Source organism: Macaca thibetana, chromosome 7 (assembly GCF_024542745.1).
Source record: "Macaca thibetana thibetana isolate TM-01 chromosome 7, ASM2454274v1, whole genome shotgun sequence".
Classification (NCBI taxonomy): Eukaryota; Metazoa; Chordata; class Mammalia; order Primates; family Cercopithecidae; genus Macaca; species Macaca thibetana.
In genome coordinates this window covers 2,299,332-2,324,042 of record NC_065584.1, presented here as the reverse complement: position 1 = coordinate 2,324,042, position 24,711 = coordinate 2,299,332, and the positions used below count along the sequence as shown (strand labels likewise).

The 24,711-nt window shown below is 63.9% G+C and overlaps 2 protein-coding genes across 3 annotated transcripts in view; one reads left to right on the top strand and one right to left on the bottom strand.

The window, feature by feature from the left end:
• PACS2 (phosphofurin acidic cluster sorting protein 2) overlaps positions 1 to 24,711 on the top strand; it is a 421,633-nt gene that overhangs the window by 155,388 nt on the left and 241,534 nt on the right. The gene's annotated exons all lie outside the window — the stretch shown is intronic.
• Positions 4,155 to 24,711, bottom strand: part of JAG2 (jagged canonical Notch ligand 2) — a 28,773-nt gene continuing 8,216 nt past the window's right edge. Inside the window, exons 3-26 of one of the 2 annotated variants that reach the window (XM_050796970.1) lie at positions 20,495 to 20,552; positions 18,477 to 18,728; positions 18,301 to 18,361; positions 14,885 to 15,015; positions 14,662 to 14,781; positions 14,352 to 14,465; positions 14,009 to 14,122; positions 13,744 to 13,857; positions 13,618 to 13,664; positions 13,357 to 13,530; positions 11,331 to 11,481; positions 11,099 to 11,251; positions 10,907 to 11,020; positions 10,490 to 10,603; positions 10,295 to 10,408; positions 9,965 to 10,081; positions 9,711 to 9,738; positions 9,539 to 9,624; positions 8,782 to 8,895; positions 8,556 to 8,671; positions 7,925 to 8,167; positions 7,122 to 7,253; positions 5,896 to 6,052; positions 4,155 to 5,593 (exon numbers count right to left, since the gene is read on the bottom strand). In XM_050796970.1, the coding sequence (XP_050652927.1) occupies positions 5,097 to 5,593; positions 5,896 to 6,052; positions 7,122 to 7,253; positions 7,925 to 8,167; positions 8,556 to 8,671; positions 8,782 to 8,895; positions 9,539 to 9,624; positions 9,711 to 9,738; positions 9,965 to 10,081; positions 10,295 to 10,408; positions 10,490 to 10,603; positions 10,907 to 11,020; positions 11,099 to 11,251; positions 11,331 to 11,481; positions 13,357 to 13,530; positions 13,618 to 13,664; positions 13,744 to 13,857; positions 14,009 to 14,122; positions 14,352 to 14,465; positions 14,662 to 14,781; positions 14,885 to 15,015; positions 18,301 to 18,361; positions 18,477 to 18,728; positions 20,495 to 20,552 (3,321 nt within the window). In that variant the 3' untranslated portion in view covers positions 4,155 to 5,096. The remainder of the gene's footprint in view (positions 5,594 to 5,895; positions 6,053 to 7,121; positions 7,254 to 7,924; positions 8,168 to 8,555; positions 8,672 to 8,781; positions 8,896 to 9,538; positions 9,625 to 9,710; positions 9,739 to 9,964; positions 10,082 to 10,294; positions 10,409 to 10,489; positions 10,604 to 10,906; positions 11,021 to 11,098; positions 11,252 to 11,330; positions 11,482 to 13,356; positions 13,531 to 13,617; positions 13,665 to 13,743; positions 13,858 to 14,008; positions 14,123 to 14,351; positions 14,466 to 14,661; positions 14,782 to 14,884; positions 15,016 to 18,300; positions 18,362 to 18,476; positions 18,729 to 20,494; positions 20,553 to 24,711) is intronic. The other variant, XM_050796971.1, reaches the window with a different exon arrangement.

Genomic DNA, 24,711 nt, shown 5'->3' with positions numbered 1-24,711 from the left:
GCCTCTCTACCCAGAGGAGAAGCCCCCGGTGCCGCCCAGCTGCCACCCCAGCCCCCTGGCCCAGAGCCGCACTGACACCACTGTCCCCAGCAAGCCCTCCCGTGGCTCCGTGCCTCCTGCTGGCTGCCCTCCTCTCAGAACGCCACCCCAAGACTCAAATCCTAGCCCCTGAATCCACCAGGGCTGGGGAGCCATGAAGAATGTCACAGGGCAGGTCCCTTCCTCCCGGGCCTCAGTTTCCCCTTTTGTATAAAGGTCTTCAAGCCCTGGCATCCAGATGCTCTCCATCTGAGACCTAACAGGTCCCTGTTGACCTCAGGGGCTCCTTGGAAGACCCTGGGTCTGATGGGGAAGGGGTGAGCCCTGCTGGGTCTTGGGACAGTTGGAGTTGGGCCTGTGACCGCCATGAGGCCCATCCCAGCCGGCTGCTGCTGCCTGGCCTGCAGGGGTTAATGGGTCTGGCCACCGCAGGGACCAGGCTCCTGTGTGGAACCTCCTCTCTGCACCCTGGGGCCCGGTTTCTTCGGAGACGCAGCAGTCAGAGCTGTTGCCAAGCAGAACCAGCAGGCGCAGTCCCGGCAGCCGAACACCAAGGACGCAGCAGGCGGCCCTGGCAGCAGTGGGTGCGGGAGGTGCTGCTTCACCACCTGAGAGGGGCTCTGCACCCACAGCAGGCCCCTGCCATGACTTGGTCCCAGGCTGGGTCAGATGGCGCAGTCAGGACGCACCTCTCGAGCCAGGCTAGGCAGGGCCGACTCATTGCTCCCTGCTCTCACGGTGTGGGAATGAGAAGAAGTGGGAGAGGATGGCCCAGGGAGGCGGGAGTCTCCAAGGCATGTGCGCATGGGGCCCTGCACACACCATCTAGCCTGCAGGTTGGCCTCTGTGCACAGGTCACTCTGCCTGGAAAGTGGTGGCAGGGATGGTGGTGTGGCTCCCTGTATACTCTGCCTGAGTGAGCGCCTGCTGCCCAGGGCCTCCTCAGCCAGGCACCCTCCTGGGGCCGCAGTGGCCACCTCAGAGTTCCCTCTGCATCCAGACCCTTCCCATCCGAGCCACACAGCCAACAGCCATGTAGCCTCTGGGTCCAGCTGGGAGCAGCTCCAAAGTGTGGGGAACAGGCCCTGTGCGCAGCCCATCCCCACTGTCCCTGGCACATGCCTCAGAGCCTGGTGTCCCCCAAGCTCACTGCCCACCAGGCTTGGGGAGGCCCAGGTGCTCATTTTGGTGACATGTGCCCCAGTGACAGAGGAGCTCTCCCTCCGCACAGCGGGTCAGAACCCCAGACTTGTCAACAGGAAGAGCAAAAAGAGTGGAGGCAGCGGGAGACTCGCCGTCGGGGGTCCCCGCTTCATGGCAGGGCAGGACACAACGGGCTCCAGGAACTCGGCAGCCAGGATGGGTGGCAGGGCACGCCTGCGTGTCCTGAGGGGCAAACAGGAGTGGCACAGGTCCCAAGCCCAGCGGCCAGAGCGGAGGTGGCCGCCAGGGTTCCTGCAGCCACAGCCAGAGGGGCCCCAGGAGCCTGGCACCAGCCTGGGGGTGCCAGAGAGCCTGCCTTCCTTCGCTAGATTTGCAGACCACACAGCACCCTCTCTGGAGGCAGCCACTCCTCCACCCACCCACAAGGGAACAAGGCTTTGGTGGTAGCAGGATGGACCCTGGGGCCTAACCCTCACTTGTGGACCCTGGCCTCTGCATAGTGGACTCTGTGAGGCAGGTGAGTGGCATTCGGGAGGCGTGGAGGTGGCCTAGGGTCCGAAGGAGGGGACTGCCAGGCTCACCCCAGGGGGTTGGGCCAGAACCCAGCCTTGCTTATGACCACACCATGGGGGTGGTAGCACTGAGATGAAGAAGAGCCCCATCATCCACCCTGGCATGGCGTGAGACAGCGAGCAGTAAGCCTGCTGGCCGGGCCTGGACCTCTTAGTGCTGCCATCCACATGGGCTGGCTATGGCCAGGCACCAGCCAGGCCTGAAAAGGTGCAAGGTCACCTAAGTGGTGGTTTATGACTGAGTATCGGGTGGAGGGAGGCCATGAACTCCCAGTGGGCTCAGGACACTGGACAACAAGCTTGGGGTTGGGGTGGCAGGCCTGCCCACCATGGACAAATGCAGGCAACGGCAGAGGCTCTCAGCTCAACCCATGCACACTTGGTGCATGCTGACCCGAGTGCCACCCCTCCAACAGCCGCACACCCTTACACAGGCACGGAGGCCAGTCTACGTCCTGTGAGACTCCAAGCCAGATGCATCTCCCCGAGGTTACAGGGGCTTCCCCAGAATTGGGGGAACACATTGGCACAGCCAGGGAGGTGCAGGTCTGTGGGACACTTCCTGCAGAAGTAACTAGGCAACCCAGCCCCACCCATGACACCTGCTATACCTGCCGCACCTACTCACTGCTCACTCCATGCCTGATGGGCTCCCATGGGTCTCAGGACAGCCCCTGCCAGGCCCTTGCCTGGGGCCCCCTCCTCAGCTGCTGATGCTATTTTCTATCTCTTGTCCTGGCGGGTAGCCTGGATCATTTCTTCTCACCTATCTTCTAGTTCACAAATTCTCTCTTTAGCAGTGTCTAAGAGTGGCTGCCAAACTACTTCTGGAGTGTTTAGTTTGAAGATTGTATTTTTTTTTTTCATTTCCAGAAGTTCTACTTGGTGCTAGGTTGAAGTTTGTTTGGCCTATCAGCTTTTCCAAGCTGTCTTTGAGCACAGCAAGCTTTTTACAATCCATGTCTGAGAATTCCAGTATACTCAGATGCCTCTGCACGCATTTCAATCATGGTGCCAGGTTCCCCTCTGTGCTTGGTTTGATTGTGGTCTACTCACTGACCTTGAAAAATAATTCATGAGGCGTACAGAGGTCTATGACAAAGGTGATTTGCATTTGGTTCCACCAGGAACCTAGGGAACTGCAAGTTAGGTAAACGCCGTTTAAAAGGAAACTCAAAGCCTGCCGTCTTTTTGGCCAACCTGGTGGTGGGAACATGGGCTTCATGTCCACACGAGTCATGGTGTACATGACTCCTCAGGGGCTGGCCTTCTGCCTGAACTGCCTGGCCAACTCCTTGGGGCCAAGGCAGGAGGTGGGTTTAACCCTTGCCCCCACCCTGAGGGCACAAGCCTTGGGCTTGTGAGCAGCCGATGGCAAGCAGGATCTCCTACCAGCTCCTCTGTGTGTCCCTGCAGACCTGGCTCAATACGGTGGAGGAGCTCATGGGAGGACTCCAGCTGGAGAGAGAGAGACCGCCCCTGGAGTGCACACCATAGCTCATTTGCACAGCTTCTTGGAGTCCACAGCAGCAGTGCTCACTGGAGTCCCTAGCAGCAGTGCTCAACAGACATCCAGAGTAACTTCTGCAGCAACCAGCAGGTCTTAAGGAATTACCAGGTCAAAATTTTTATTCATTCATTCATTCATTTGTTCTGCCTGTGCAAGGCAGCCTCACTCCCAGGCTGTCAGCAGGACTTTTTTCTTCTTTTTTGTACAGATCTGGTTCTTGGCTTTGCTCCTTGACTCAGTTGACCTCCTGCCCCTCACAGCAGGTTAAAGACTTGCACGTCACTGACAGACGGCTCGGAGTCAGCCTTGGAGTCGGCCTTCCATGCCCAGCCCTGAGGCCACCATGCCATGTTCCAGTTGGCTCAAGCAGTGAGAGGCAAAACCAGCTCCAGGGCCAGGTGGAAGGGCTGCTTCTCTCCTGCCTCCAGCCTCTCAAATGCTGACCTTGCCTCTGAATGAACAAGCAAAACAAAGGAATAAATGAATGAATAAAAATTTTGAACTGTTAATTCCTTAAGACCTTGATAGGTATTCATGGGTAAGCAATTTTATACTATTTTATAAAACTGTTTTCAGCTGTTTGTAGTCAGGGTCAGGTGCCAGGCACCTAGACACCCCCCTCCCCATTCCCAGGAAGGTTTTGGCCAAACCTGCATCTACCAACTTGGCAATGCGTTCGAGGCCCTGGCAGGCCCTGACTCAGCAGGACCGTCTCACCCTCCACAGCCACCACAGCCATGTGGGCCAACACCCAGCACATGCCCCCTGCCTCACGCCTCTCTGCCGGCGCGGTTCTCTCCCAGTCTGACCCTAATTGCAAAAGGAACAGCACCCAAAGAACAAGGGAGGCCGGAATGTTGACGTTATTAAATCAAATATACAGAGTGCTTCCTTTAATATGTACACATTTACAAAAATGCACTTTCACGAGGAGGGGCGGCCGGGGCCGGCAGGTGGGCAGCGCCTGGTGCCACGGCACGCGTGGACAGTTGCGAGGGGTCTGTGTGAAGGCACTTGTCACAAGCTTCGATACTGCCGCCGTCCCAGGAGGGGAGAACTGCGCAGCAGGAAGGGCACTTCTGAAAGCACAGTGGAGAGATCGCTGGAGCGGGCGTTCTGGGCAGGAGGAAGCACAGACGGCAGGCGGGGCGGACTGGCCAGCAAGCGCGAGGTCGACCTGCCGGCCTCAGGCCACGCCGATGACCTCAGGCCCCACTAACAACCACAGGTGCGCCAACAGCCACGGGCCGTGCCGGCGGCCGGGGCCGCATCAATAACCAGGGTCCCACCGACCACCGTAGGTCCCACTGACAGCCACGGGTCCCACTGACAGCCACGAGTCCCACCGACAGCCACAGGCCACACCATCAGCCACGGGTCCCACCGACAGCCATGGGCCACACCGACACAGCCACGGGTCTCACCGGCACTTTGGCCTGGAGCCACAGAGAAACCCGAGTGAGGAATAAAAGGAAGATTCTGTAAACAGTGCACAACCTCTGGTAACAAACGCTACGATTTGGTGAGGACGCAGACACCCTTTGCTCTCTCCTGCCGCACAGCGAGTGCCACGCACGGAAACTTTACAAAAATAGCAACTATCCGAGAATACTCCATTGTTTTCGGCCTGACAGTTACTGAATAATTTATACAAGGTTAAAGAAACGTAGAAAATAAACATTTGTTTTTTGTTTTTGGTGGTTTTTTTACACAAAATAAAGAAACTATGCACATGGCCTTGGCCTCCAGGTCCGGCAGACGGCATGGCTCCCACCGAGGGCCCTGGGTCCCGGCCCAGCTGGCGGCCGCCCCTACTCCTTGCCAGTGTAGCGGGCCTCATTGATGCTCCTGACCGCGCGGTTGTCCACTTTGGGGGCCGAGGCCCAGTGGGCCGGCCTCCCCGGCGAGCGGCCAGGATCTTTGGTGAATTTGTGCGAGAGGAACTTCTCCGCCTCCAGGGAGTCCTCCTCACCGCGGCCTAGATCCTCGTCCTCCTCGTCCTCCCTGACGCCCGCGTGGCCGGCCGGCCCCGGCAGCGCCTCGTCTGCCCTGCGCGGCGGCGGCGTGAAGTTCTTGCACTGGTAGAGCACGTCCTTGTGGCCCCCGCCGCCCCACGGGCCGCCCCCCGGCCGTTCGATGGGGTTGCGGATGGGGTTGAGCGGGGCCCACTGGTTGTTGGTGCTCTCCTCCCGCGGCAGCCGGCTCCTCTCCCGCTCTTTCCTGCGCTTGCGTGTCCACCACACGCACAGGACCACGCACGCCAGCCACAGCACGCTGAAGGCACCACACAGCACGGGCACCAGCAGACCTGGGGACCGGGGAGAAGAGCCGGTAGGCACTGAGGCCTGGGTGCCTGCAGGGCACTAGCCACACACATCCAGGCCTGGGAGGGCCCTGCTGGCCAGGCGGCCAGGCCCTACCCTCTGGTTCCTGGCTTGTGGGAGGGTCCCAGGACGGGGGCTGGGAAGGTCGGGTTGTGGGGCTGGGCGGCTGGGGCAGCAGGTGCCAGGGACTTCTGTGTTCCTGGTGGCTGGCAGGATCGGCCGGCTCTATGCCAATGCCTGAGTTGCCCGCCTGGCACCTTCCCAGGGGCCCACCTCCCGTGCTTACCTGTGGAAGAGCCGCCCATAACGACTGTCTCCACCTTCACCTCGGTGACAGCCAGGAGCAGTGAGCCGTTCCCCCGCTGGGTGATGGCGGCCACGATGGCATGGGCCGCGCCCTGGATCAAGCTGCTGTCAGGCAGGTCCCTCGCAGGGCTGAAGGACTGCGGCAAAGAAAGGCGTTGGGGGGATGGCCCGAGAGCCCCAGGCTCCCAGGAGCCTGCCCCCAATACTGAGGCTCTGGCCACGCTGGAGCATGGTGGGCACACAGGAGAGCCCGGGGTCCTGCAGTGGGGGCCTCACCACCAGGCAGTAGTGGCGGGGGGAAGTGGAGGGGTGGAGGGTGGCCCCGTCCGGGCACACAGGAGAGCCTGGAGTCCTGCGGTGGGGACCTTACCACCAGGCAGTGGGTCGGTGGGGGGTGTGGCTCCATTCACTGACGCCTGCTCCGAGATGGCCATCCCTTCTCGTCAGCTCCCAGCCCTCACCCCCACCTATGGGCCACGCCCCAAGGGCACCACAAACCTAGTGCCTTCACGAAGCCACAGCAACCCGGGGCTGTACCCCTGCCTCCACCACGTCCCTGATGGCAGCATGCCCGTGCTGGCATACTTCTTACATCTTCCCCCTGCCCCTACTGCCCTTCCATCACCCAGCAGCACCCACCCGTGTCCCCCACCCCATCTGCAGCCTCAGGGCACCAAAACACTGCACATCCCTCCTGTGCCTGGCCATGGCCTCTACCTGCTATGCTGTGCCATAGCCACACCCACTGCTCTGCACACACTCATCATGTTCCAGAACATCCCCACCCCAGTCTCACCCGACCCCCTTGGTATCCACTCACATCTGACACCCCCCAAGGCCAGGGCAGGTGCCAGTCCCAAAGCAGGCCTCCCAGGGCAGACTGAGCCCGCGGACTCTCCTGCTGCCTGTGACGTGGGGACACAGAGGCAAAGACAGAGCAGGGGACAAGCGAGGATGCAGCTGCAGGGGAAGCGGGCTCCACACCACAGCCCTGCATGTCCTCAGTGCTGGCCAGGCCCAGGGAGTAGTTCTATGAGCCTGCAGCATGGGCAGTGAGGGGCCGCAGCCCCAGCCTGGGGAGACATGCCTGCCTGCAGTCCCTCCGCACCATGGCTAGCCTCACCAGAGCCTCTGCCCAGCACAGCCAGGACCTGCATAGGACTGGACCCAGGGCCCACCCAGGTGCTGCTCCCCACTGGCACTCACCACGGCCACCTCCACTGCACTGGCCCCGGAGGACGCCCGGTCGCAGAGCAACACCAGCAGGCGGTCCCGTGCCACAGCCCTCGTAGCTGGCAGGGAGCGGATCCCGGAGCAAATGGCGCCCACCGTGGTGCCCTGGGCAGAGACAGGCAGTGCATGGGCAGGGCAGGGCCGTGAACCTGACAGCTACGTCCCTGGACTGGCACTGTGGGTACACGTGGGACACATCCTGTAGCCCGCCCAGGAGAGCAGAGCAGGGATGCCCAGGGTCTAGTGGGGGAAGCTTCCCACCCGGCTGTGCCCTATACCAGGAGGCAGGAGTGACGGTGCCCACTCGCCTGCCCTCATGGCAGAGCCAGCTCCACCTGCAGGGCAGTGGGGGGAGGAGAGGCAGGGGCGGGGTACAGTGGGTCTCCTCTAGTTCTGAGCCCCTCCTGGGAGACGGGGGCCCAGCTCCAAGCACACAGCAGACAAAGCTGGGTCCTTGGCTAGGGCAAAACTGCCCACAGCACTGCAGCCCAAGAGCTGGGGTGAGGCAGCCATGGTGCCATCAGTCCAGGCCCTCAGGACAGCTGGACAAACAGGCACCCCCAGCTGGCTGCTCTCCCAGCCTCCTCTGCCACCCACACCCAGCACCAGGCCCAATGCCCCTCTCATCTCACCCCACAGGGCCACTCTCTGTGACCAAGAGTGACTCTGCTCAGCCAGCCAGGGCCTCCCTGCCCCACGGGGCTAGGCTTTGGCCATGCCACAAGCAGATGCTGGCGTGTGGCCTCTGCAAGCTCAGATGCCACCAGGCCCCTCACCTGGGGCACATGGTCACGGTTGAAACGCAAGGTGAGGCGGGCGCAGTTATTGTCCAGGTGGCCGGAGCGCGGCAGGCAGGGGGTGCTCGGTGGCTCTTCTGTGCCGCACTCCCCCCAGGCCTCACAGGGTGGTCGCAGACACTGGCCTGGGGCCTTCTCCAGGCACCTTTGCCCCGGCGGGCACTGGGCGCTCAGGGCCTCGGGCTGGCCGGCCAGCAGACAAGGCTTCCACCCGCACCACACCTGGGCAGTTACGCACAGGAGGGTCAGATGCAGGCACACAGATGAGGACCCACAGGCGGGCACAGGCCCCATGCCAGGGAGGGACACCGCCCAGGTCTGTGAGTCCCAGCCCACCCCCCACCCAGGGCTCCCAGGGAGGCAGGCCAAGCTCAACACCAGAAAGGGCAGGCGGAGCAAGGCAGGACCCAGACCAGGCCTCAGTTTTCCCAACTGCACACTGAAGCATGGGGCCTGGCTGAGCTCCCTCCTCCCTGGGTGTCCCTCAAGTTGGGGCAGACAGCTCTCAGCCCATCCTGACCCCAGCACCCGCCTCCTGATCTCACAGAGTGGTCAGGGTCAGCGTGCACCAGCCTCGGGCAGGGCAGGGAGGCTCACAGGCAGCCCGCACCTTGCTGCAGTCACGGCGGCCATCCAGGCAGCGGCAGCTGTTGCAGTCTTCCACCCAGGAGCTTCCGTGCGGGAACGGAGTGCCCCGGGACCAGCAGGACCTCCCGAACCCAATCACTGTGGGGAGAAGGGGCTCAAGGGTCAGCAGTGTGCATTTGGCCCTCGGGGCTGGGTCTCACCCATGGCCCCCAACCCGCCCCAGGCCAGGGCAATCACACGGGGCCTACCTTCCTGGCACCGGGGGCCGGCTCGGCCAGGGGGGCAGCTACAGCGATACCCGTTGATCTCATCCACACACGTGGCCCCGTAGGCGCAGGGCGAGGACTGGCATTCGTCAATGTCTGCGGGGAGAGCGGCTGCTGCTGAGCACGGTGAACGGCCGCCGCAGGACTGGCATGGCCTAGGGCAGCGGGGAGCCAGTGGCACGCGGGCGCAAGCCCCAGGCCGATGAGAAGCAGCCCCTAGGCCAGCACAGAGGCCTCGCCAGCCCTGCAGGTCCCACCTGCCCCAGCACCCAAGCTGCCACCTGCCCGAGGCCTTCCTGAGCCCAGCCTGACCCTGGCCCAATAGCACCCTCCTCCATCTGCTTCTGCAGTGGGCCTGTCCCATCCTGGGTTAGCCCCAGCTGCTGCGTTGGACCAGCCAAGGGGTGCTGGACAGATACCTGGGCCGACACCCAGGGACAACAGCCCTGCGGCCACAGAGGAGCCCATGTCAAGCTGCATGCTCCAACCCCCACAGCTCCCTTGGCCTCGGTCTGGTCCCCCGGGCTGGCACCCCCCCCAGTCACTTGGCAGGGTACACCACAGGAACCCCACAGGGCACAGTCATGTGGGGAAACTGAGGCTCAGAGAGAGGCAGGAAGCGGCTGTGGCCACACTGCCCTTCAAGGGATGTGGACGTTGATGTCCCCAGACTCCTGACACCTCGGCTGGTCTGGAAGGGCTCCCGGGCTGGGGCTGTCTGTCATCCCAGGCCACTCACTGATGCGGCAGTCAGGTCCCGCGAAGCCAGCCGCACACTCGCAGCGGAACCAGTTGACGCCGTCAACACAGATGCCACCGTTGTAGCTGCAGAGCAGAGGGCGGGCATCAGGCGGCCCCCGCGATATGCCAAGTCCCACCCACCCCTGCTGCGGCCCCCGGGTGCCACTCACCAAGGCAGAGGGTTGCAGTCGTTGGTATCTGGTTTGGGAGAAGAAGGAGAAGGCAGGGGATCAGTACCCACCCCCCAAGCGTGCCAGGCACGGTCCAGGCTGGCTCGGCGTGATCGGGCTGTGGGGCTGGGGAGGGCATCAAGGAGGGTGCCTTTTGCTGGGGGCAGGGGCAGCCAGGGGAGGGGCTGGCAGAAGGGGATGGGGGGAGAGTCGGGGACAGGGATGTGGTCTGTGGATGTCCCTCCCGTGCTCACTGTGAGTGCAAGTGCGGCCCTCCCAGCCGTCCCGGCAGATGCAGGAGAAGGAGGCGCCGCTGCCCACGCAGGTGCCCCCGTTCACACAGGGGTTGGGCAGGCAGCTGCTGTTCTTGGCTGCAAGGAGAGGAGGAGGAGGGAGCTTCTCACCTGGCCCTGCGCAGGCCCTGGGTCTCCATACCACGCCCCCAACCCAGACAGGGCAGACAGACCCAGGGGCGAGGGGCAGGTGTGGCCCTCAAAAAAGACCCCTCCGCCCATCACGCCCAAGGGAGCGGCGCCGGGGAGGGCCCATGCCCAGCGGTGACAGGGGCGTCGGGGGCTCCTTACCAACGGTGCAGGTGCTGCCCTTCCAGCCGGGGGGGCAGGCGCAGCGGAAGGTGTCCCCGCTGTCGTAGCAGGTCCCGCCGTTGCTGCAGGTGTACGTGTCGCACTGGAACTCGCCTGTGGGCACATGGGCCGCTCAGCAGGCGGGCCCCAGACCGCCAGGGCCAGGGTCGGCGGCCGGGGCCTGCGGGCACTCACGTGAGTGGCAGGTCTTGCCCTTCCAGCCGTCGTCGCACGCGCAGTAGAAGTCGTTGACCAGGTCGTAGCAGCGGCCGCGGCTGTGGCAGGGATCGGGAAGGCAGTCGTTGGGATCTGGGGGCGAGGACGCCGGTCAGCAGGCGGGGGGTCACCGGCGCTCAGGGGGGGCTTCCCGGGGGAGGAAGCCCTGGAGCTGGGCCAAGGGAGGACAGAGAGGGGCAGGGAAGGAGCGTCGTGGCGGGGAGCCGACCCCAGGTATGGGGGAGCCTGAGATTCCACCCCGTGGTGGCAGCACCCTCTGGCCAGGCCCTTCCGGGTACTGGGCCTGCGGCACCCAGACAGTAGCCCACCTCGGGGTGATGAGGGGCCCACAGGGGTGGAGGCACAGGCCACGTGGGCGGGCGCTGGAACACTCACTGGTGTCGCAGAGCTCGCCCTCCCAGCCGCTGGGGCAGAAGCAGCGGAAGGCGTCCACCTCGTCGATGCACGTGCCCCCATTGCGGCAGGGCTGGCCCAGGCAGTCGTCAATGTCTGCAGAAGCAAGCAGGGTGAGCCAGGGCCTCAGGCCAGCCCAGCCCCACCGCCAGCCCGCTGTTCACAGCCACTCACTCTCATGGCAGTAGGTGCCAGTAAAGCCACTGTCACAGACGCAGGAAAAGTTGCCCCCTGGCTGGCTGACGCAGCGTCCATGGGGGCCACACACACCAGAGGCTGCTGCGCCAGGCGCCCCGGGCCCTGCATCCGACCCGCAGCCGTCGATCACTATGGCAGGCAGTAGGGTCAGGAGTCAGGCCCGCCCCTGCCCACCATCTCCCCCACCACCCCACGCCGCCCCCAGCACCTCTGCAGGCCCCGCCAGGGCACGTCTCGCGTGGCACGGAGCAGTTCTTGCCACCAAAGTCATCAGGGCAGGCGCAGTAATAGTCACCCTCTAGGTTATAGCAGCGAGCGCCATTCCGGCAGGGGCTCGGCTCACAAAGGTCGACATCCACCTGCAGGGTAGGGGGTGCCTGTGAGAGCCCAGGCCAGGCCTCTGTCCACATGAAGGTAGATCCCTGGGAACCCCCAGGCCCCTCTGCCCTGGGCCTGGCAGTGCCAGCCAGAGTCCAAGACCCCTGCCCACCTGAGACTGCCCAGGCCTTGTCAGCTGAACGTAGCTACCTGTGGGCCCCCACCCCACCTCCACTGCAGCCCAGCTTCCTCAGCATCCCTCGGGAGGGATGTGGCCTTGGCCCCTGCTGCTGGCAGGAAGGACAGCTCCTGAGCACCTCACACACTGCCTGGCCACCCTCAGAGCCAAGACTGAGGGTCTTTTCCAGGGCCAGCCACTGCCATGCTTACAGGTTCTGAGGTCAGACCCCTGCCCTGGGCTCCAAGAAGCCCTCTGGACAGGAGGCCCATCCCCTGCACCGGAGGCCCACCCTCTGCACCAAGACCAGGGCAGGATCGAGGGCGGCCGAGGTGGTAGGGAGGTGGGTGGGGGGAGGCAGGGAAAAAAGAGAGGTAAGGGGTGGGGGTGGTAGGGTAGGGGGTGGTAGGGAGGCAGGCAACGGGGAGGCAGGGGTGGGGGAGGTGGGGAAGGGGTGGTAGGGAGGCAGGTAACGGGGAGGCAGGGTTGGGGGAGGTGGGGAAGGGGTGGTAGGGAGGCAGGTAACGGGGAGGCAGGTAATGGGGAGGCAGGGGTGGGGGAGGTGGGGAAGGAGTGGTAGGAAGGCAGGTAACAGGGAGGCAGGGGGGGGGGAGGTGGGGAAGGGGTGGTAGGGAGGCAGGTAACGTAGGGAGGCAGGGGGGGAGGCAGGGGTGGGGGAGGTGGGGAAGGGGTGGTAGGGAGGCAGGTAACGGGGAGGCAGGGGTGGAGGAGGTGGGGAAGGGGTGGTAGGGAGGCAGGTAACGGGGAGGCAGGGTTGGGGGAGGTGGGGAAGGAGTGGTAGGGAGGCAGGTAACGGGGAGGCAGGTAACGGGGAGGCAGGGGTGGGGGAGGTGGGGAAGGGGTGGTAGGGAGGCAGGTAACCGGGAGGCAGGGGTGGGGGAGGTGGGGAAGGAGTGGTAGGAAGGCAGGTAACAGGGAGGCAGGGGTGGGGGAGGTGGGGAAGGGGTGGTAGGGAGGCAGGTAACGGGGAGGCAGGGGTGGGGGAGGTGGGGAAAGGGGTGGTAGGGAGGCAGGTAACGGGGAGGCAGGGGTGGGGGAGGTGGGGAAGGGGTGGTAGGGAGGCAGGTAACGGGGAGGCAGGGTTGGGGGAGGTGGGGAAGGGGTGCTAGGGAGGCAGGTAACAGGGAGGCAGGAGTGGGAGAGGTAGGGAAGGGGTGGTAGGGAGGCAGGTAACGGGGAGGCAGGGGTGGGGGAGGTGGGGAAGGGGTGCTAGGGAGGCAGGTTATTTTAGAGGCACGGGGAAAGGGGAGGTTGGGGGAGGGGGTCCAGCACCAAAAGATGGTCAGAGGGAGGCGAGAGCATCAGCCCCGAGAGAGACGCCCACTCCAACCCAGGACTCACCCATGACAGGTGTATGCCCGTCCACCATCAGGCACCCACCCTACTTCACATACTCTGCCCGCCAGAGCCCCTTGCCCTCCAGTCCCGAGGGAGTGCACAGTTGGACAGATAGGCCTGGGCAGGCAGCAGCCCGGGGGTTCCTAGCCCAGGCCACCAGGAGACCCATCACAAGCGAGGGCCACAAGGGGCCAAGCCTGGTGACCTGTGACAGCCCCGCTTGCCCACCCAGCACCCAGGGGAGGGCTGAGCCTGGGACGCCGTGGGGACAACTCCCCCTGTGGCACCCCCGGGTCACTCAGGCCCCATGGTCGGGGACGAGGCCTGCCCTACAGCTCCTAGAGCAGCAGGTGGGGCAGGGTGGCCAGGCAGACCTCACCTCACATAGAGGCCCGGAGAAGCCCTGGGGGCAGTGGCAGCGGAAGCCGTCGGCCAGGTCCTCGCAGAGGCCGCCGCTGTGGCAGGGGCTGCTGGCACACTCGTCTCGTTCCAGCTCGCAGTGCCGGCCTCCGAAGCCCCGTGGGCACACGCACTGGTACCCATTCACCAGGTCCTGGGCGGGCCAGCCAGGTGAGCCTCCCGCAGGTGCCCCGACGGCCCCGCAGCACCCACGCCACACCCCCTCCCGGCCCCGCCTCACCTTGCAGGTGCCCCCGTGCTGACACTGCCCGCGACAGTCGTTGACGTCTGGGGGCAGAGGAGCAGGGTCAGAGGCGGGGTCCCATGTGCCTCGGCCCACCCGCCGGCGCCCACCCGCCATACTGACTGATGTGGCAGTTGATGCCCTTCCAGCCCGGGATGCAATCACAGTAATAGCCGCCAATCAGGTTTTTGCAAGAAAAAGCGTTAAGGCACGGCTTCCCTTCACACTCATTGGCGTCTGTGAAAGAGACAAGGGGGAGCCGTGGGGCTCGGGCCCTGCCTGCCCTGCAGCACCGGCACCTGGCGCCCGCAGCCCAGCAGCTCCAGCAGCAGCCCCAGCAGCCCGCATGCATGGCCCATGTTCCTGTGCACACACTCGGAACCCTTACCCAGCTGGCAGGTAGCCCCCACCCACTGCTCGGGGCAGATGCACTCGAAGCCGTCCACCTGGTCCACACAGGTGCCACCGGCCGCACATGGGTTCGAGGCACACTCATCGATGTCTGCAGAGGATGGAGAAAGGTGGGGCACTGGCAGTGTGAGCCGTGGGGATAAGGTCCCCATGGGCAGGTGGGGCCACAAGCCTGGGTCTTCCTGCCACTTGTCCTCGCCAAGCCAGCCACAGCCACACGTGTAGACTTGACCACTGCACCCCATCCCCGGCGAGTTGCCCCACTCCCAGACCCCTACTGATGCCAGGCGGGAGTCCCCCACTCATGTGCAGACACTCACCAAGGGCACAGGTGGGCCCGCTCCAGCCCGACGGGCAGTGGCATTCGAAGCCAGATGGCACCTCATGGCAAGAGCCCCCGTTGGCACATGGGTTGGAGGTGCAGGCATGCTCAGCTGCAGAACCACAGGGAGAGGCAGAGCTGGCAGCGAGGCCCCAGCTTGCCACAGGCACGCCTCCCCAAGTCCACAGGTTCCGAAGCTGGGGGTCAGGGGCCCACCACACAAGAGGCCAGAGGGATGGAGCCTGACCAGCTCCCAAGGGAACCAGTCCCTGCCTGGCCAGAACTTGGGCAGCAGGCCCCCTACGTACCCTTCTCACAGTTCCTGCCCGAGTAGCCATCGGGGCAGGTGCAGCGGTACTGGTCGGGCTCAGCGTTGATGCACGTGCCTCCGTTGGTGCACGGGTGGTGGCTGCCACAGTAGTTCAGGTCTGGGGGCAGGGGTGGGATGCTCAGGGGAAAAGCAGGCCCCCCGCTCCCCGACACCCCACCCTTCGATGGTAGAGCATCAGGCCCGCCACCCCCCACCACTACCTTTGTCGCAGAGCAGGCCGCCCCAGTTGGTCTCACAGTTGCACTGCCAGGGCTCCACGCAGCTGCCGTGCACGCAGCCGGGGTATGGGACACACTCATCGCAGAACCTCCCTTGCCAGCCGTAGCTGCACCTGGGGGAAGGCGGAGGGGCGCAAGACCCAGTGAGCTGTGGCACCTGAAAGGGTGGCAGAGGAGCCAGGCACAGTCACCCAAGCCACACCCAGGACCGGTGCCTCAGGCCTTTGAACTGGAGCAGCCCGAGCCGGGCAGGGGTTGCGGCCCCGCAGGCCAGCCCCACTGTCACGGGCATTCCCGGCCTCTGGCTGCCGGCGGTCAGTCCCAGCTGTCCCGTCACTCCTCCCTGAGCTATTTTGGGACTCACTCGTGAGCTGGGCCCCGAAAGCAGGCGCCAGGAAAGGAAGGCCCTGCCGGGACCCCGGGGATGAGAACGCCGGCTCGGACTCACCACGTGCTGCAAGGGCTGGGTGGCACCAGGGGCTGGGCAGGCCGGTGGGCAGCAGGGGAGCACTCCTGGCCCTGCCTCGGCCATGTGGCCCTGGGCACAGCACATACCCTCACCCCCACCTCAAAGATAGTCATTTCGCTCGCTCCCAGTCAAGTCCCACAAGGTACCCATCTCATAGATGGGGCTACTGAGGCCCACAGGCTAGCCTGGGCTGGCCCTGCTCAGGGCAGTTCCTGACCCTGCAGGAGCTCCACCTGCACCCTGGAAACGAGAGGCCTCGTGGCCCCCCGGCCACAACCCCCAGGCCTCGCCCTGCTCCAGGCTATCGGCCAACGTCCCGTCTTGGGAGTCCTCCAGAAGAGGGCAGGTGGCCAGGGAGAACTTGGCCTGACTCAAGAGTGCCTCCGTCAGGGGAGAGAGCCTGCAATGACGACACCCCAAGGCCCAGCGGGCTGCCATCCAGGCCCTGCCGGGACTCCCGGGGGGCCCTTCCTAGAACTCTCTGGTCCTGCAGGATGGGAATGTCGTCCAGGCCACGTCACTTCCACACCGGCACCCGCAACACTTTATTTTTGTAAAAGGAAAGAACCACGGCCCTTCCTGAGCTGCCCTCAAGCCACACAGCCAGCACCGAAGGCCTATCAGCCCAGTTCACCTGCCACAAATGGGGAAACTGAGGCTGGGGAGAACGTGTCTCCAGCATCCAGCCCAGCATGGTATCCAGCCCAGCATGCACAGTGGCCCATGCGGGTGGCCTCGAGTCCCACCTGGAATTCCTCCTCCATGGACATAGAGACCCAGGCTCAGGGTGGGGCTGTGACACACCTTGGGTCATCCGCCAGGGAGCGCCACAGCCGGGCTCAGAGCCCAGACCTCGTGGGTCCCAAGGGCGTGCTCTCGACCCTGGGCGGGGCAGCCCACGCCAGGCCCCCACCTCCTGGTTTCCCCAGCCAGCAGCCCCAGGGCCCTGGAGAGGCGGCGGCAGGAAGGCATGGCCATCTCCGCAGCATCCGGTGGGGGGGGGCGTCCTGCACTGGAACCTGAGCCGAGGCTGTCAGCAACAGCTGGGCCTCCCCCACAGGGCCAGCAAGAGAGGCAGGCGGGGCTCACCTACTGCCCCACCCACCAGGCCCCCCGGACTCCGTCTCCTCATCTTCCTGCGGGGAAAGGGCAGGGATGGCCAGCTTCCCTACCGCCTTCCTCCAGCCTTGGTGGGACATTGCGGCTGCCAGCCAGCAGCCATCCAGGGAGGGTGGCACTGCCATCCAGGTTGTGTGATGCACGCTGGGCCAGGCGAGGGTGAGCAGGGCCGACTCCCGTGGGCCTACATCTACATCTGCCCAGACCAGGCCCACCCTGTTGCACTTTCTGAGACTCAACCTGCCGGGAATCCCTGCGTGTGCAAGTGACCAGGTGGGCGACCCCAGTCCTCCTTGCCTCCCTGCTCTGGGACCAGCCAGGAAAGCTCCTCACAGCCCTCCAGGCCACTCAGCCGTGGGGCCTGTGGAAAGGTCACCCACCTCCCCACCTTGGCTCCCAACTCAGCTGGTTCCCAAACCCCTACTCCTCTCTGCAACGCCATGCTGTGTGATCCTGGGGAAATCACTCAGCCTCACTGTGCCCCACGGTCCTCGTCCCATGGAGGCAAACCTACTCCTCAGAGGGAGGTTCCGGGACCCCTGAAATCCAAGGCTGGCTGGAGGGTGGTACTCACCTCCACCTACTTGTGCCCCTCTCGGGCTCCCCAGCTTGCTCACACACACTAAGCACCACGGCTCGAAGCCCACGCCCACCCCAGACCCTGGGCTCCAGCCCCTCTGGTTCCCCCCCGCGACTTCTCTGCTCCACTCTAGGGCAAAGCTGCCAGTCCCCCGGCTGGATCCCCCCACGCCCTGGTCCGGGTCCAGAGGCCTCCACTGTCTGGACTTGGCTGCAGGACCCCAGCCACTCCCTCGTGGAGGCCCTTGCTGGCTCCTCATCCATCCGCCCTGACCTGCGGCAGCTGGGACTTGCTTCTTGGCCTCTCTCCTCTCCGTCTTTCCCCCTTTGCTGTCTGGGCTTTCAACACTGCCTGAATGCCACAGGCCCCCCACAGACCCCGCGGGGCTGAGGCCAGGCCTCTCCCACAAGCTTTCTGGGTATCTCCGGGGACAGGGCGGGCATCGCCTCTCCACATCCACCTAACCTCTGCCCTGCCTGCTCCTCTGCGGCAGTCCTCCTTCAGTCACGATGGCTCCACTACGCGGCGGCTTGGGGTTCTTCCTGACCCCAGACTCTTCCTCCTTGATTAAATCCATCCACAAACCCCTGGGCTCCAACCCAGGATGCCTGCAGGACCCGTGCCCCTCTCCCCCTTCCGCTGGCCCCTCCCCCCGAACCCCCACATGCCCCACAGCAGCCTCCTCCTCACAGCCTGCCTCTCTCAGCCTCCCACCACTCAACAGCTTCTCCACTCAACAGCTACCACAGCTTTCCCACCCACCTTGCCCAGCTACAAACCTGCCAGCAGCCCCTTCCTCTCTCCCTGGTCCTGCAGGCCTCATCTCCCACCACCGGTCTGCTCTGCCACCCCTCGCCTGCTGGTCTCACTTGTCGGCCGCTTGCCGCCTACCCCCTCCACATGGACAGGGTTACTGTGTCCTCTGCCCGTGCCCCCTCTTCGGGTGGTCTGCAGCCTCCAGGTCTCTGCCGCTTGGTGATATGACTGTCCATCCAGCCTCCCCAATCTCTCCTCACCATCCTCACAGGGCTGCCGCCATCAGACATACCCCACGCTCAGACACGCACCTACTGCACCAAGGAGCGTCCCGAGCACACGGCCCGGCTCTCACAGGCTGCGCACGCGACCTCCAGCCAGCGCCGGGTGACTCCCGAGAGCAAGGCCGAGTGTGCCAGCGAGGATGTGAGGGCAAAGGGTGCAAGGGCAAAGGCGGGCCGGCGGCACACTCACCTGCACTCCCCAGGCACGGTGCATCCCCCGTGGAGCAAATTACACCCTTGTTTACACACAGCTGCGAACAGAGAGGAGCGAGAGGCACCGCTGCAGCCAGCCTGGCGGCAAAGCGCGTGCCCAGGGCCCTGCCCGAGGCCCTCCCTGCCCTCCACGTGGCCCGGCAGCCCCCTCACCTTCCTTGCACTCCTTCCCCATCCAGCCATCCATGCAGGCCTTGTTGCCATACTGGTCGCAGGTGTAGTGGCCAAAAAAGTCGTTGCGAGGCCGGCAGAACTTGTTGCAGGTGGCGCTGTAGTAGTTCTCGTCACAGCGCACACGGATCTGCAGCTCCAGGTGCGCCACGTGGCCGCTGAAGTGCAGGCTCTTCCAGCGGTCCTCCGGGTTGATCATGCCGGCATGCGACACCCGCTCGATCAGCAGCTCCTCTTGGGGAGGCGGCACAGTCAGCACAGGCCAGAGACACCAGCCCAGCCAGGTGGCCTCCAGGAACAACGGGGACGGGGCAGAAGTCTGCGGCCGCCGCAAGGCCGGGGCACAGCAGGCGGCAGCAGCACTCCGAGGGCAGGGCCCCTGGCCAGACTGCTACAGAAAGCTCAGGGCCCCGAGAGGCCTATCCCTCCCGCCACCAAGCCTGCGCTCCTGCTTCCACCCTAAACGCAGAGGGCTGGGGGGCCCAGCCAGGGGCAGGGGGTCCTGCAGGGAGGGCTGCCGAGACCACGGGCTCCACAGAGAAGGCATGACTGCTGCCAGGGGGCGAGTCCCGTATCCCACATCTGTGCCCACCCACCCACAGCCCTGCTCCAACACCTGTACACAGCTGGGCACCGTGTCCAGCCCTCGCCAGCACAGGCATGGCGCTCAGTTGCCTTCCCCTCTCCTGTGCTGTGACTTGCTCCCAGAAGTGCCAAACACTGCTACCGTCCCCACCTTAAAACAACCCTCTCCTCAGGCCCCCAAGACAGGCACAGGTCCTGAGACCTGCCGGCTAAGCCTCACTTTAAGTAAGACAATGGGAGACCAGGGGCCAGGAGCACCGCAGCTGCTGGTGCTGGTATGCAAAGTCTGCGATGCCGGTCCCTGCGCTTCGGCACAGGCTCGATGTTTTCCACAATAAAGGATGAACAGGTCCTCCAGACCCCAGCTCTCCCGCCTCGTGGGCCAAGGCCTGGGAGGACACTGAGCTGGCCCACTCCCCAAGGGGCCTCCCGGCCGCCCCAGCCTCTCCAGGCCCACGTCATCAAGAGCCCTGACGACCTTGCTTGGGCCTCAGCCCGACTGTCCCCCTGCCACCCCCTCAGGGAACACCACTGCCTTGAGTCGCTGGGGTCCCCACAGCTGCTGCTCCCCACCTGGCACCCCTGCCGCCATCCCTGCCCTGTAAACAGCCCCTCCACTCTGCTGGCAGCCAGGATGCCCTGGCCCTGCTCTCTCACCACCTCCAACCCATTGGCCAACCCCATGTCTCCACTTCTGAGAGCAGCCAGAGTCTCCCTCATGCCCTCAGACTGCCCCTGGTCCAGGTCACCCTGACACGCCCAGATTCATGGCGCAGCTCCTCCTCGGTCTCTGTCCTGGCCCCACAGCCCACCCTCCATAAGGCAGCCAGAGCTTGCCAGACAGAGCCCGTGTCTTCTCAGTGGTGTGCCAGCCCCCATGATCTGAGCCCGGCCCCGGTGGCCCCTCCTGCACAGCAAGCGCGCTCCTGCCTGAGCCTTCACATGAGCAGCTCCCTCGGCCTGCGGGTACTTCTGCATCCACCCACGGAAGTCATCCCCCCATTACCCCTGCGGGGCCCTGCAGAGCCCCTGCCCAGGTCAGCCAGCTAGCAGGTGGGCCTCAGGGAGAGGGCCCCCAAGGCTCCATGCTCCAGTACAGACAGGTAGAGGGGGCCACAAAGCCAGAGAGACACTCAACGGTGTCCCCTCCACTAAGTCACTGACATGGGCCCCAAAAGAGCACACCCAATAGGAGAACAACATAGGCAAAACTAGGACTGGGGAAGAGAGTGCATGCACAGCTCTGCAAATCCCAAACGTGGCAGAGCTTCCTGGCAGCCAGAGCAAAAAGGGAAACAGCACACATGATCCTCAGAGTAAAGAAAGGCTTTGTCCCAAGCAGGCAGAGAACATGGGCCCTGCCACAGGTGCCCTGAAGCTGAGAGGCGCTGCCACCTGGCCCAGGGCTCACTCACCATTTGGGGTGGTATCGTTGTCCCAGTCCCAGGCCTCCACGATGAGGGTGAAGGAGCGCTGCAGATATGGAGAGGCAGGTCAGATGCCTGAGGCCACACCTGCCTGCTTTATTCAGGGTGGGACAGGGCCCAGGGCTCCAACCTACCCCCGGGTCTGCCAGGCTCTGGCCTTTCCTCCCCAGCCAGGGACCCCCTCCTAGAGTCCTCACAGGACCCACCACCCTCCTCATCCTCAGGCCACATCCTCTGCAGACCCCAAAATAACCCAGCTCAAGGGAGGGAGACTGCCCCTCCAGGACATGTGGGCTCAGGGGCCTGGGCTCCCTACCGCTGGGGTGCCAGAGGCCCAGCCTGCCCTGAGCTGGCTCAAGTCAGCATGGAGCACAGGAAGAGCGACCAGGGGGAGAGGTGGGCAAGGGGCAGCCTGGCTGGAGTGGCCACAGACTAGGGCCCCACAGGTAGCCGGGACCTGAGCGTTTCCGGTGGGACACCCCTTGGCGCCTCACTGGGGGTGACCACGCGAGAGAACGTGGGGCCCCATCGCCACGCCGGCAGCCTCTACCAGGTGCACGGGGTGGCCAAGTACAGGGCACCAACCAGAGTCCCTAACAGGCCCGAGCTCAGGTCCTGCAGGTACATTGCACACAGGCAAAGCCACGCCTACCTCCACCCCCACCCCCCCCACCCCCACCCCCGCCTCCGCCCCCACGCCCGCCTCCGCCCCCACGCCCGCCTCCGCCCCCACGCCCGCCTCCGCCCCCACGCCCGCCTCCACCTCCACACAGGACACGTGGCAGGAGAAGCCCCGTGGTACAGTTGGGGAAACTGAGGCCAAGAGGTCCTGGGACTGCCCAGCACAGCCTCAGACCATGGCCACTACTCCCCCTCTGCCCCCGGGCCACCTGGCCCTTGTACCCCAGCCATGGTGACAGGCGATGCTGTCAGCCAAGCAGAGAGGCCACAGGGCTGGCCCCCTGCTCCACCTAGTGCAGTCCACGGAGACTGTCACTCACAGGCATGCGCAGACAGGTGCGACCCCCAGGACATGCCCTGTACTGCCCAGCACTGGGTACCCACATGCCACAGCCTCTCAGCCCTCACTGCCCAGGAATCCCACAGCTCCACCCCTGGTGTGCCCGTGGCCCCTGAGCCCAGCCCTGGCTCCATCTGGGTAGGGCCCACAGGAGGGGGCTGGGGCTGAGCCACCTCCAGGCCTGCTGGCTTCCCACCCCAGGGGATGCTGCACTGGGCAGTGTCCGGGCAGGCCAGGCTTGTCCATCCCTCAGCGCCCCTTATCCACCCAGCCCCAAAGCCTGGCTATGCTGGGGAAAGCCATACTTCCCCAGCAAGGCCCAACCCCATGCCTGCCAGCCCCTCCCTGGTCACCACCCCACCCCTGCCCCGGTGCCTCGGCCCCATCCAGCTAAGGACAGGCCTGGCCTCCCAAGATGTCTCAGAAGAGTGCACTCCGCGTCCAGCCCTCCCCTAACCAACCTGCTGCCGGCCACACCCAGCCTAGCCTCCAGGACCCCCACCTAGTCCCCCGCCCCACACCTCCGACTGTCCCTCAAATATGGACACCTAGGGCCCAACACAGCAGCCAACCTGGGCCTCACTCACAGCTGTGCAACCCTGGCCTCCCTTCCGGAGCCCCTGCCTGCAGAACACCCAGGGATGGCCCAAGGAGCCTCACCCAGCTGGGAGCACAGGATGGAAGTTGGGGGCCATCCCCAACACGCTCCTAGAACCCTCCCTAGCCACGTCAAGCTGTCACCAGGCCCTCAATCCCACCTCTTAAGTCTCCCTTAAACCTGTTTTCCCACATCCGCCATGGTGCCGTCAGGCCACGGGGCCCAGTCCCCGCCCATCTCCGAGGCTATCAGGGTCTGCAAACCTCTGCCTACAGGCACCAGACGATCCCCAGAGCTCTGTCCACATGCCTCCCAAGGCTCCATCCACACCCCCACACAGAGCTCCACCTCACCCCTGCTGAGCTCAGTCCACACCCCCCAGAGCTCAGTCCACACCCCCAATAACTCAATCCACATCCCCCAACAGGCTCCATCCACACTCCCCAACAGGGCTCCATCCACACCCCCAATAACTCAATCCACACCCCCAACAGGCTCCGTCCATACCTCCCCAGAGCTCCGTCCACACCCCACAAAGACCTCCGTCCACACTACCCCCAGGGCTCTGTACACTCCCGAAGAGTTCCATCCACACGCCGCCAAGAGCTCCATCCATATTCCCCGCAAGGCTCCATCCATACCCCCACGGGACTCTGTCCACCCCACCCCCAGCGCTCTGTCTACAACCCCCACCAGGGCTCTGTCTACACCCCGCAAGAGCTTTGTCCACAAATCGCCCCCATCAGCTCCAGCCACACCCCACGAAGAGCTCCATCCACACCCTCCAGGGCTCCATCCACACCCCCAACCCCCAGAGCTCTGTCCACACCCTCCCAGCTCACAGCACCCTTGGGGCTCCTGAGGCTCCCGCCCATCCCCACCCACCCATCCCAGCCTATCCGCCCATCTGCCAGGAGCACCATCTTGCAGCTGCACCTGGCCAAGCCCTTCCCCACCCCTGGTGATAGCTGGAGCAACCAGCCGCTTCCCAGGCATCGGGCATTTGGTTCCTTCTTTCCTTCATTCATTCACATTAAGTGTGCAGCAGGCATGCCTCTGCCACCAAGGATGACAACCTATGGCCAGCGGGGCTCGGGGAAAGCAGCAGGGGGCAGGGGCTGTTATTCTTTTTTTTTTTTTTTTTGAGACAGAGTCTCACTCTGTCGGCCAGGCTGGAGTGCCGTGGCCGGATCTCAGCTCACTGCAAGCTCCGCCTCCCGGGTTTATGCCATTCTCCTGCCTCGGCCTCCTGAGTAGCTGGTACTACAGGCATCCACCACCTCGCCCAGCTAGTTTTTTGTATTTTTAGTAGAGATGGGGTTTCACCGTATTAGCCAGGATGGTCTCGATCTCCTGACCTCGTGATCCGCCCGTCTCGGCCTCCCAAAGTGCTGGGATTACAGACTTGAGCCACCGCGCCCGGCCAGGCTGTTGTTCTAATAAGGCCAAGCCAATGGATCACGGTGGCTCACGCCTATAATCCTTTAAGAGGCCAAGGCAGGCAGATCACCTGAGGTCAGGAGTTCGAGACTAGTCTGGTCAACATAGTGAATCCCCATCTCTACTAAAAATACAAAAATTAGCCAGCCATGGTAGCAGGAGTCTGTAATCCCAGCTACTCGGGAGGCTGAGGCAGGAGAATCACTTGAACTCAGGAGGCAGAGGTTGCAGCGAGCCGAGATCGCACCATTGCACTCCAGGGCAACCAGGGTGAAACTCCGTCTCAAAAAAAAAAAAAAAAAAAAAAAAAAGCCAGGCCAGGCTTTGAAGGGGTGGTGTTGGGATTGAGGCTGCAGGGCATGAGGAAGTGAAGGAGCTGCATCGCAGAGCCCACAAGGAAGCCCAGGGGCTGAGAACGCAGAGCCCACGGGGACAGTGGGGTCATACCATAGATCCAGACCCCAGCACGGACTTCCTTCCTGAGGCAAAGCGAAGTGGATGACTGTCGGGGGTCTGAGTGAGGACTTTGGGGGTCTGAGTGAGGTCTGTTGTTGGGGGTCTGAGTGAGGACTGTTGGGGGTCTGAGTGAGGACTTTGGGGGTCTGAGTGAGGACTGTCGGGGGTTTGAGTGAGGTCTGTCGGGGGTCTGAGGAATGTTGGGGGTCTGAGTGAGGTCTGTTGTTGGGGGCCTGAGTGAGGACTATTGGGGGTCTGAGAAAGGACTGTTGTTGGGGTCTGAGTGTGGACTGTCGGGGGTCTGAATGAGGTCTGTTGTTGGGGGTCTGAGTGAGGTCTGTTTGGGGTCTGAGTAAGGACTGTCGGGGGTCTAGAGTGAGGTCTGTTGTTGGGGGTCTGAGTGATGACTGTTGGATGTCTGAGTGAGGACTGTTGGGAGTCTGAGTGGGGTCTGTTGAGGGTCTGAGTAAGGACTGTTGTTGGGGGTCTGAGTGAGGTCTGTTGTTGGGGGTCTGAGGGCTGTTGGGGGTCTGAGTGAGGTCTGTTATTGGGGGACTGAGGACTGCTGGGGGTCTGAGGACTGTTGTTGGGGGACTGAGTGAGGTCTGTTGTTGGGGGACTGAGGACTGCTGGGGGTCTGAGTAAGGACTGTTGTTGGGGGTCTGAGTGAGGTCTGTTGTTGGGGGACTG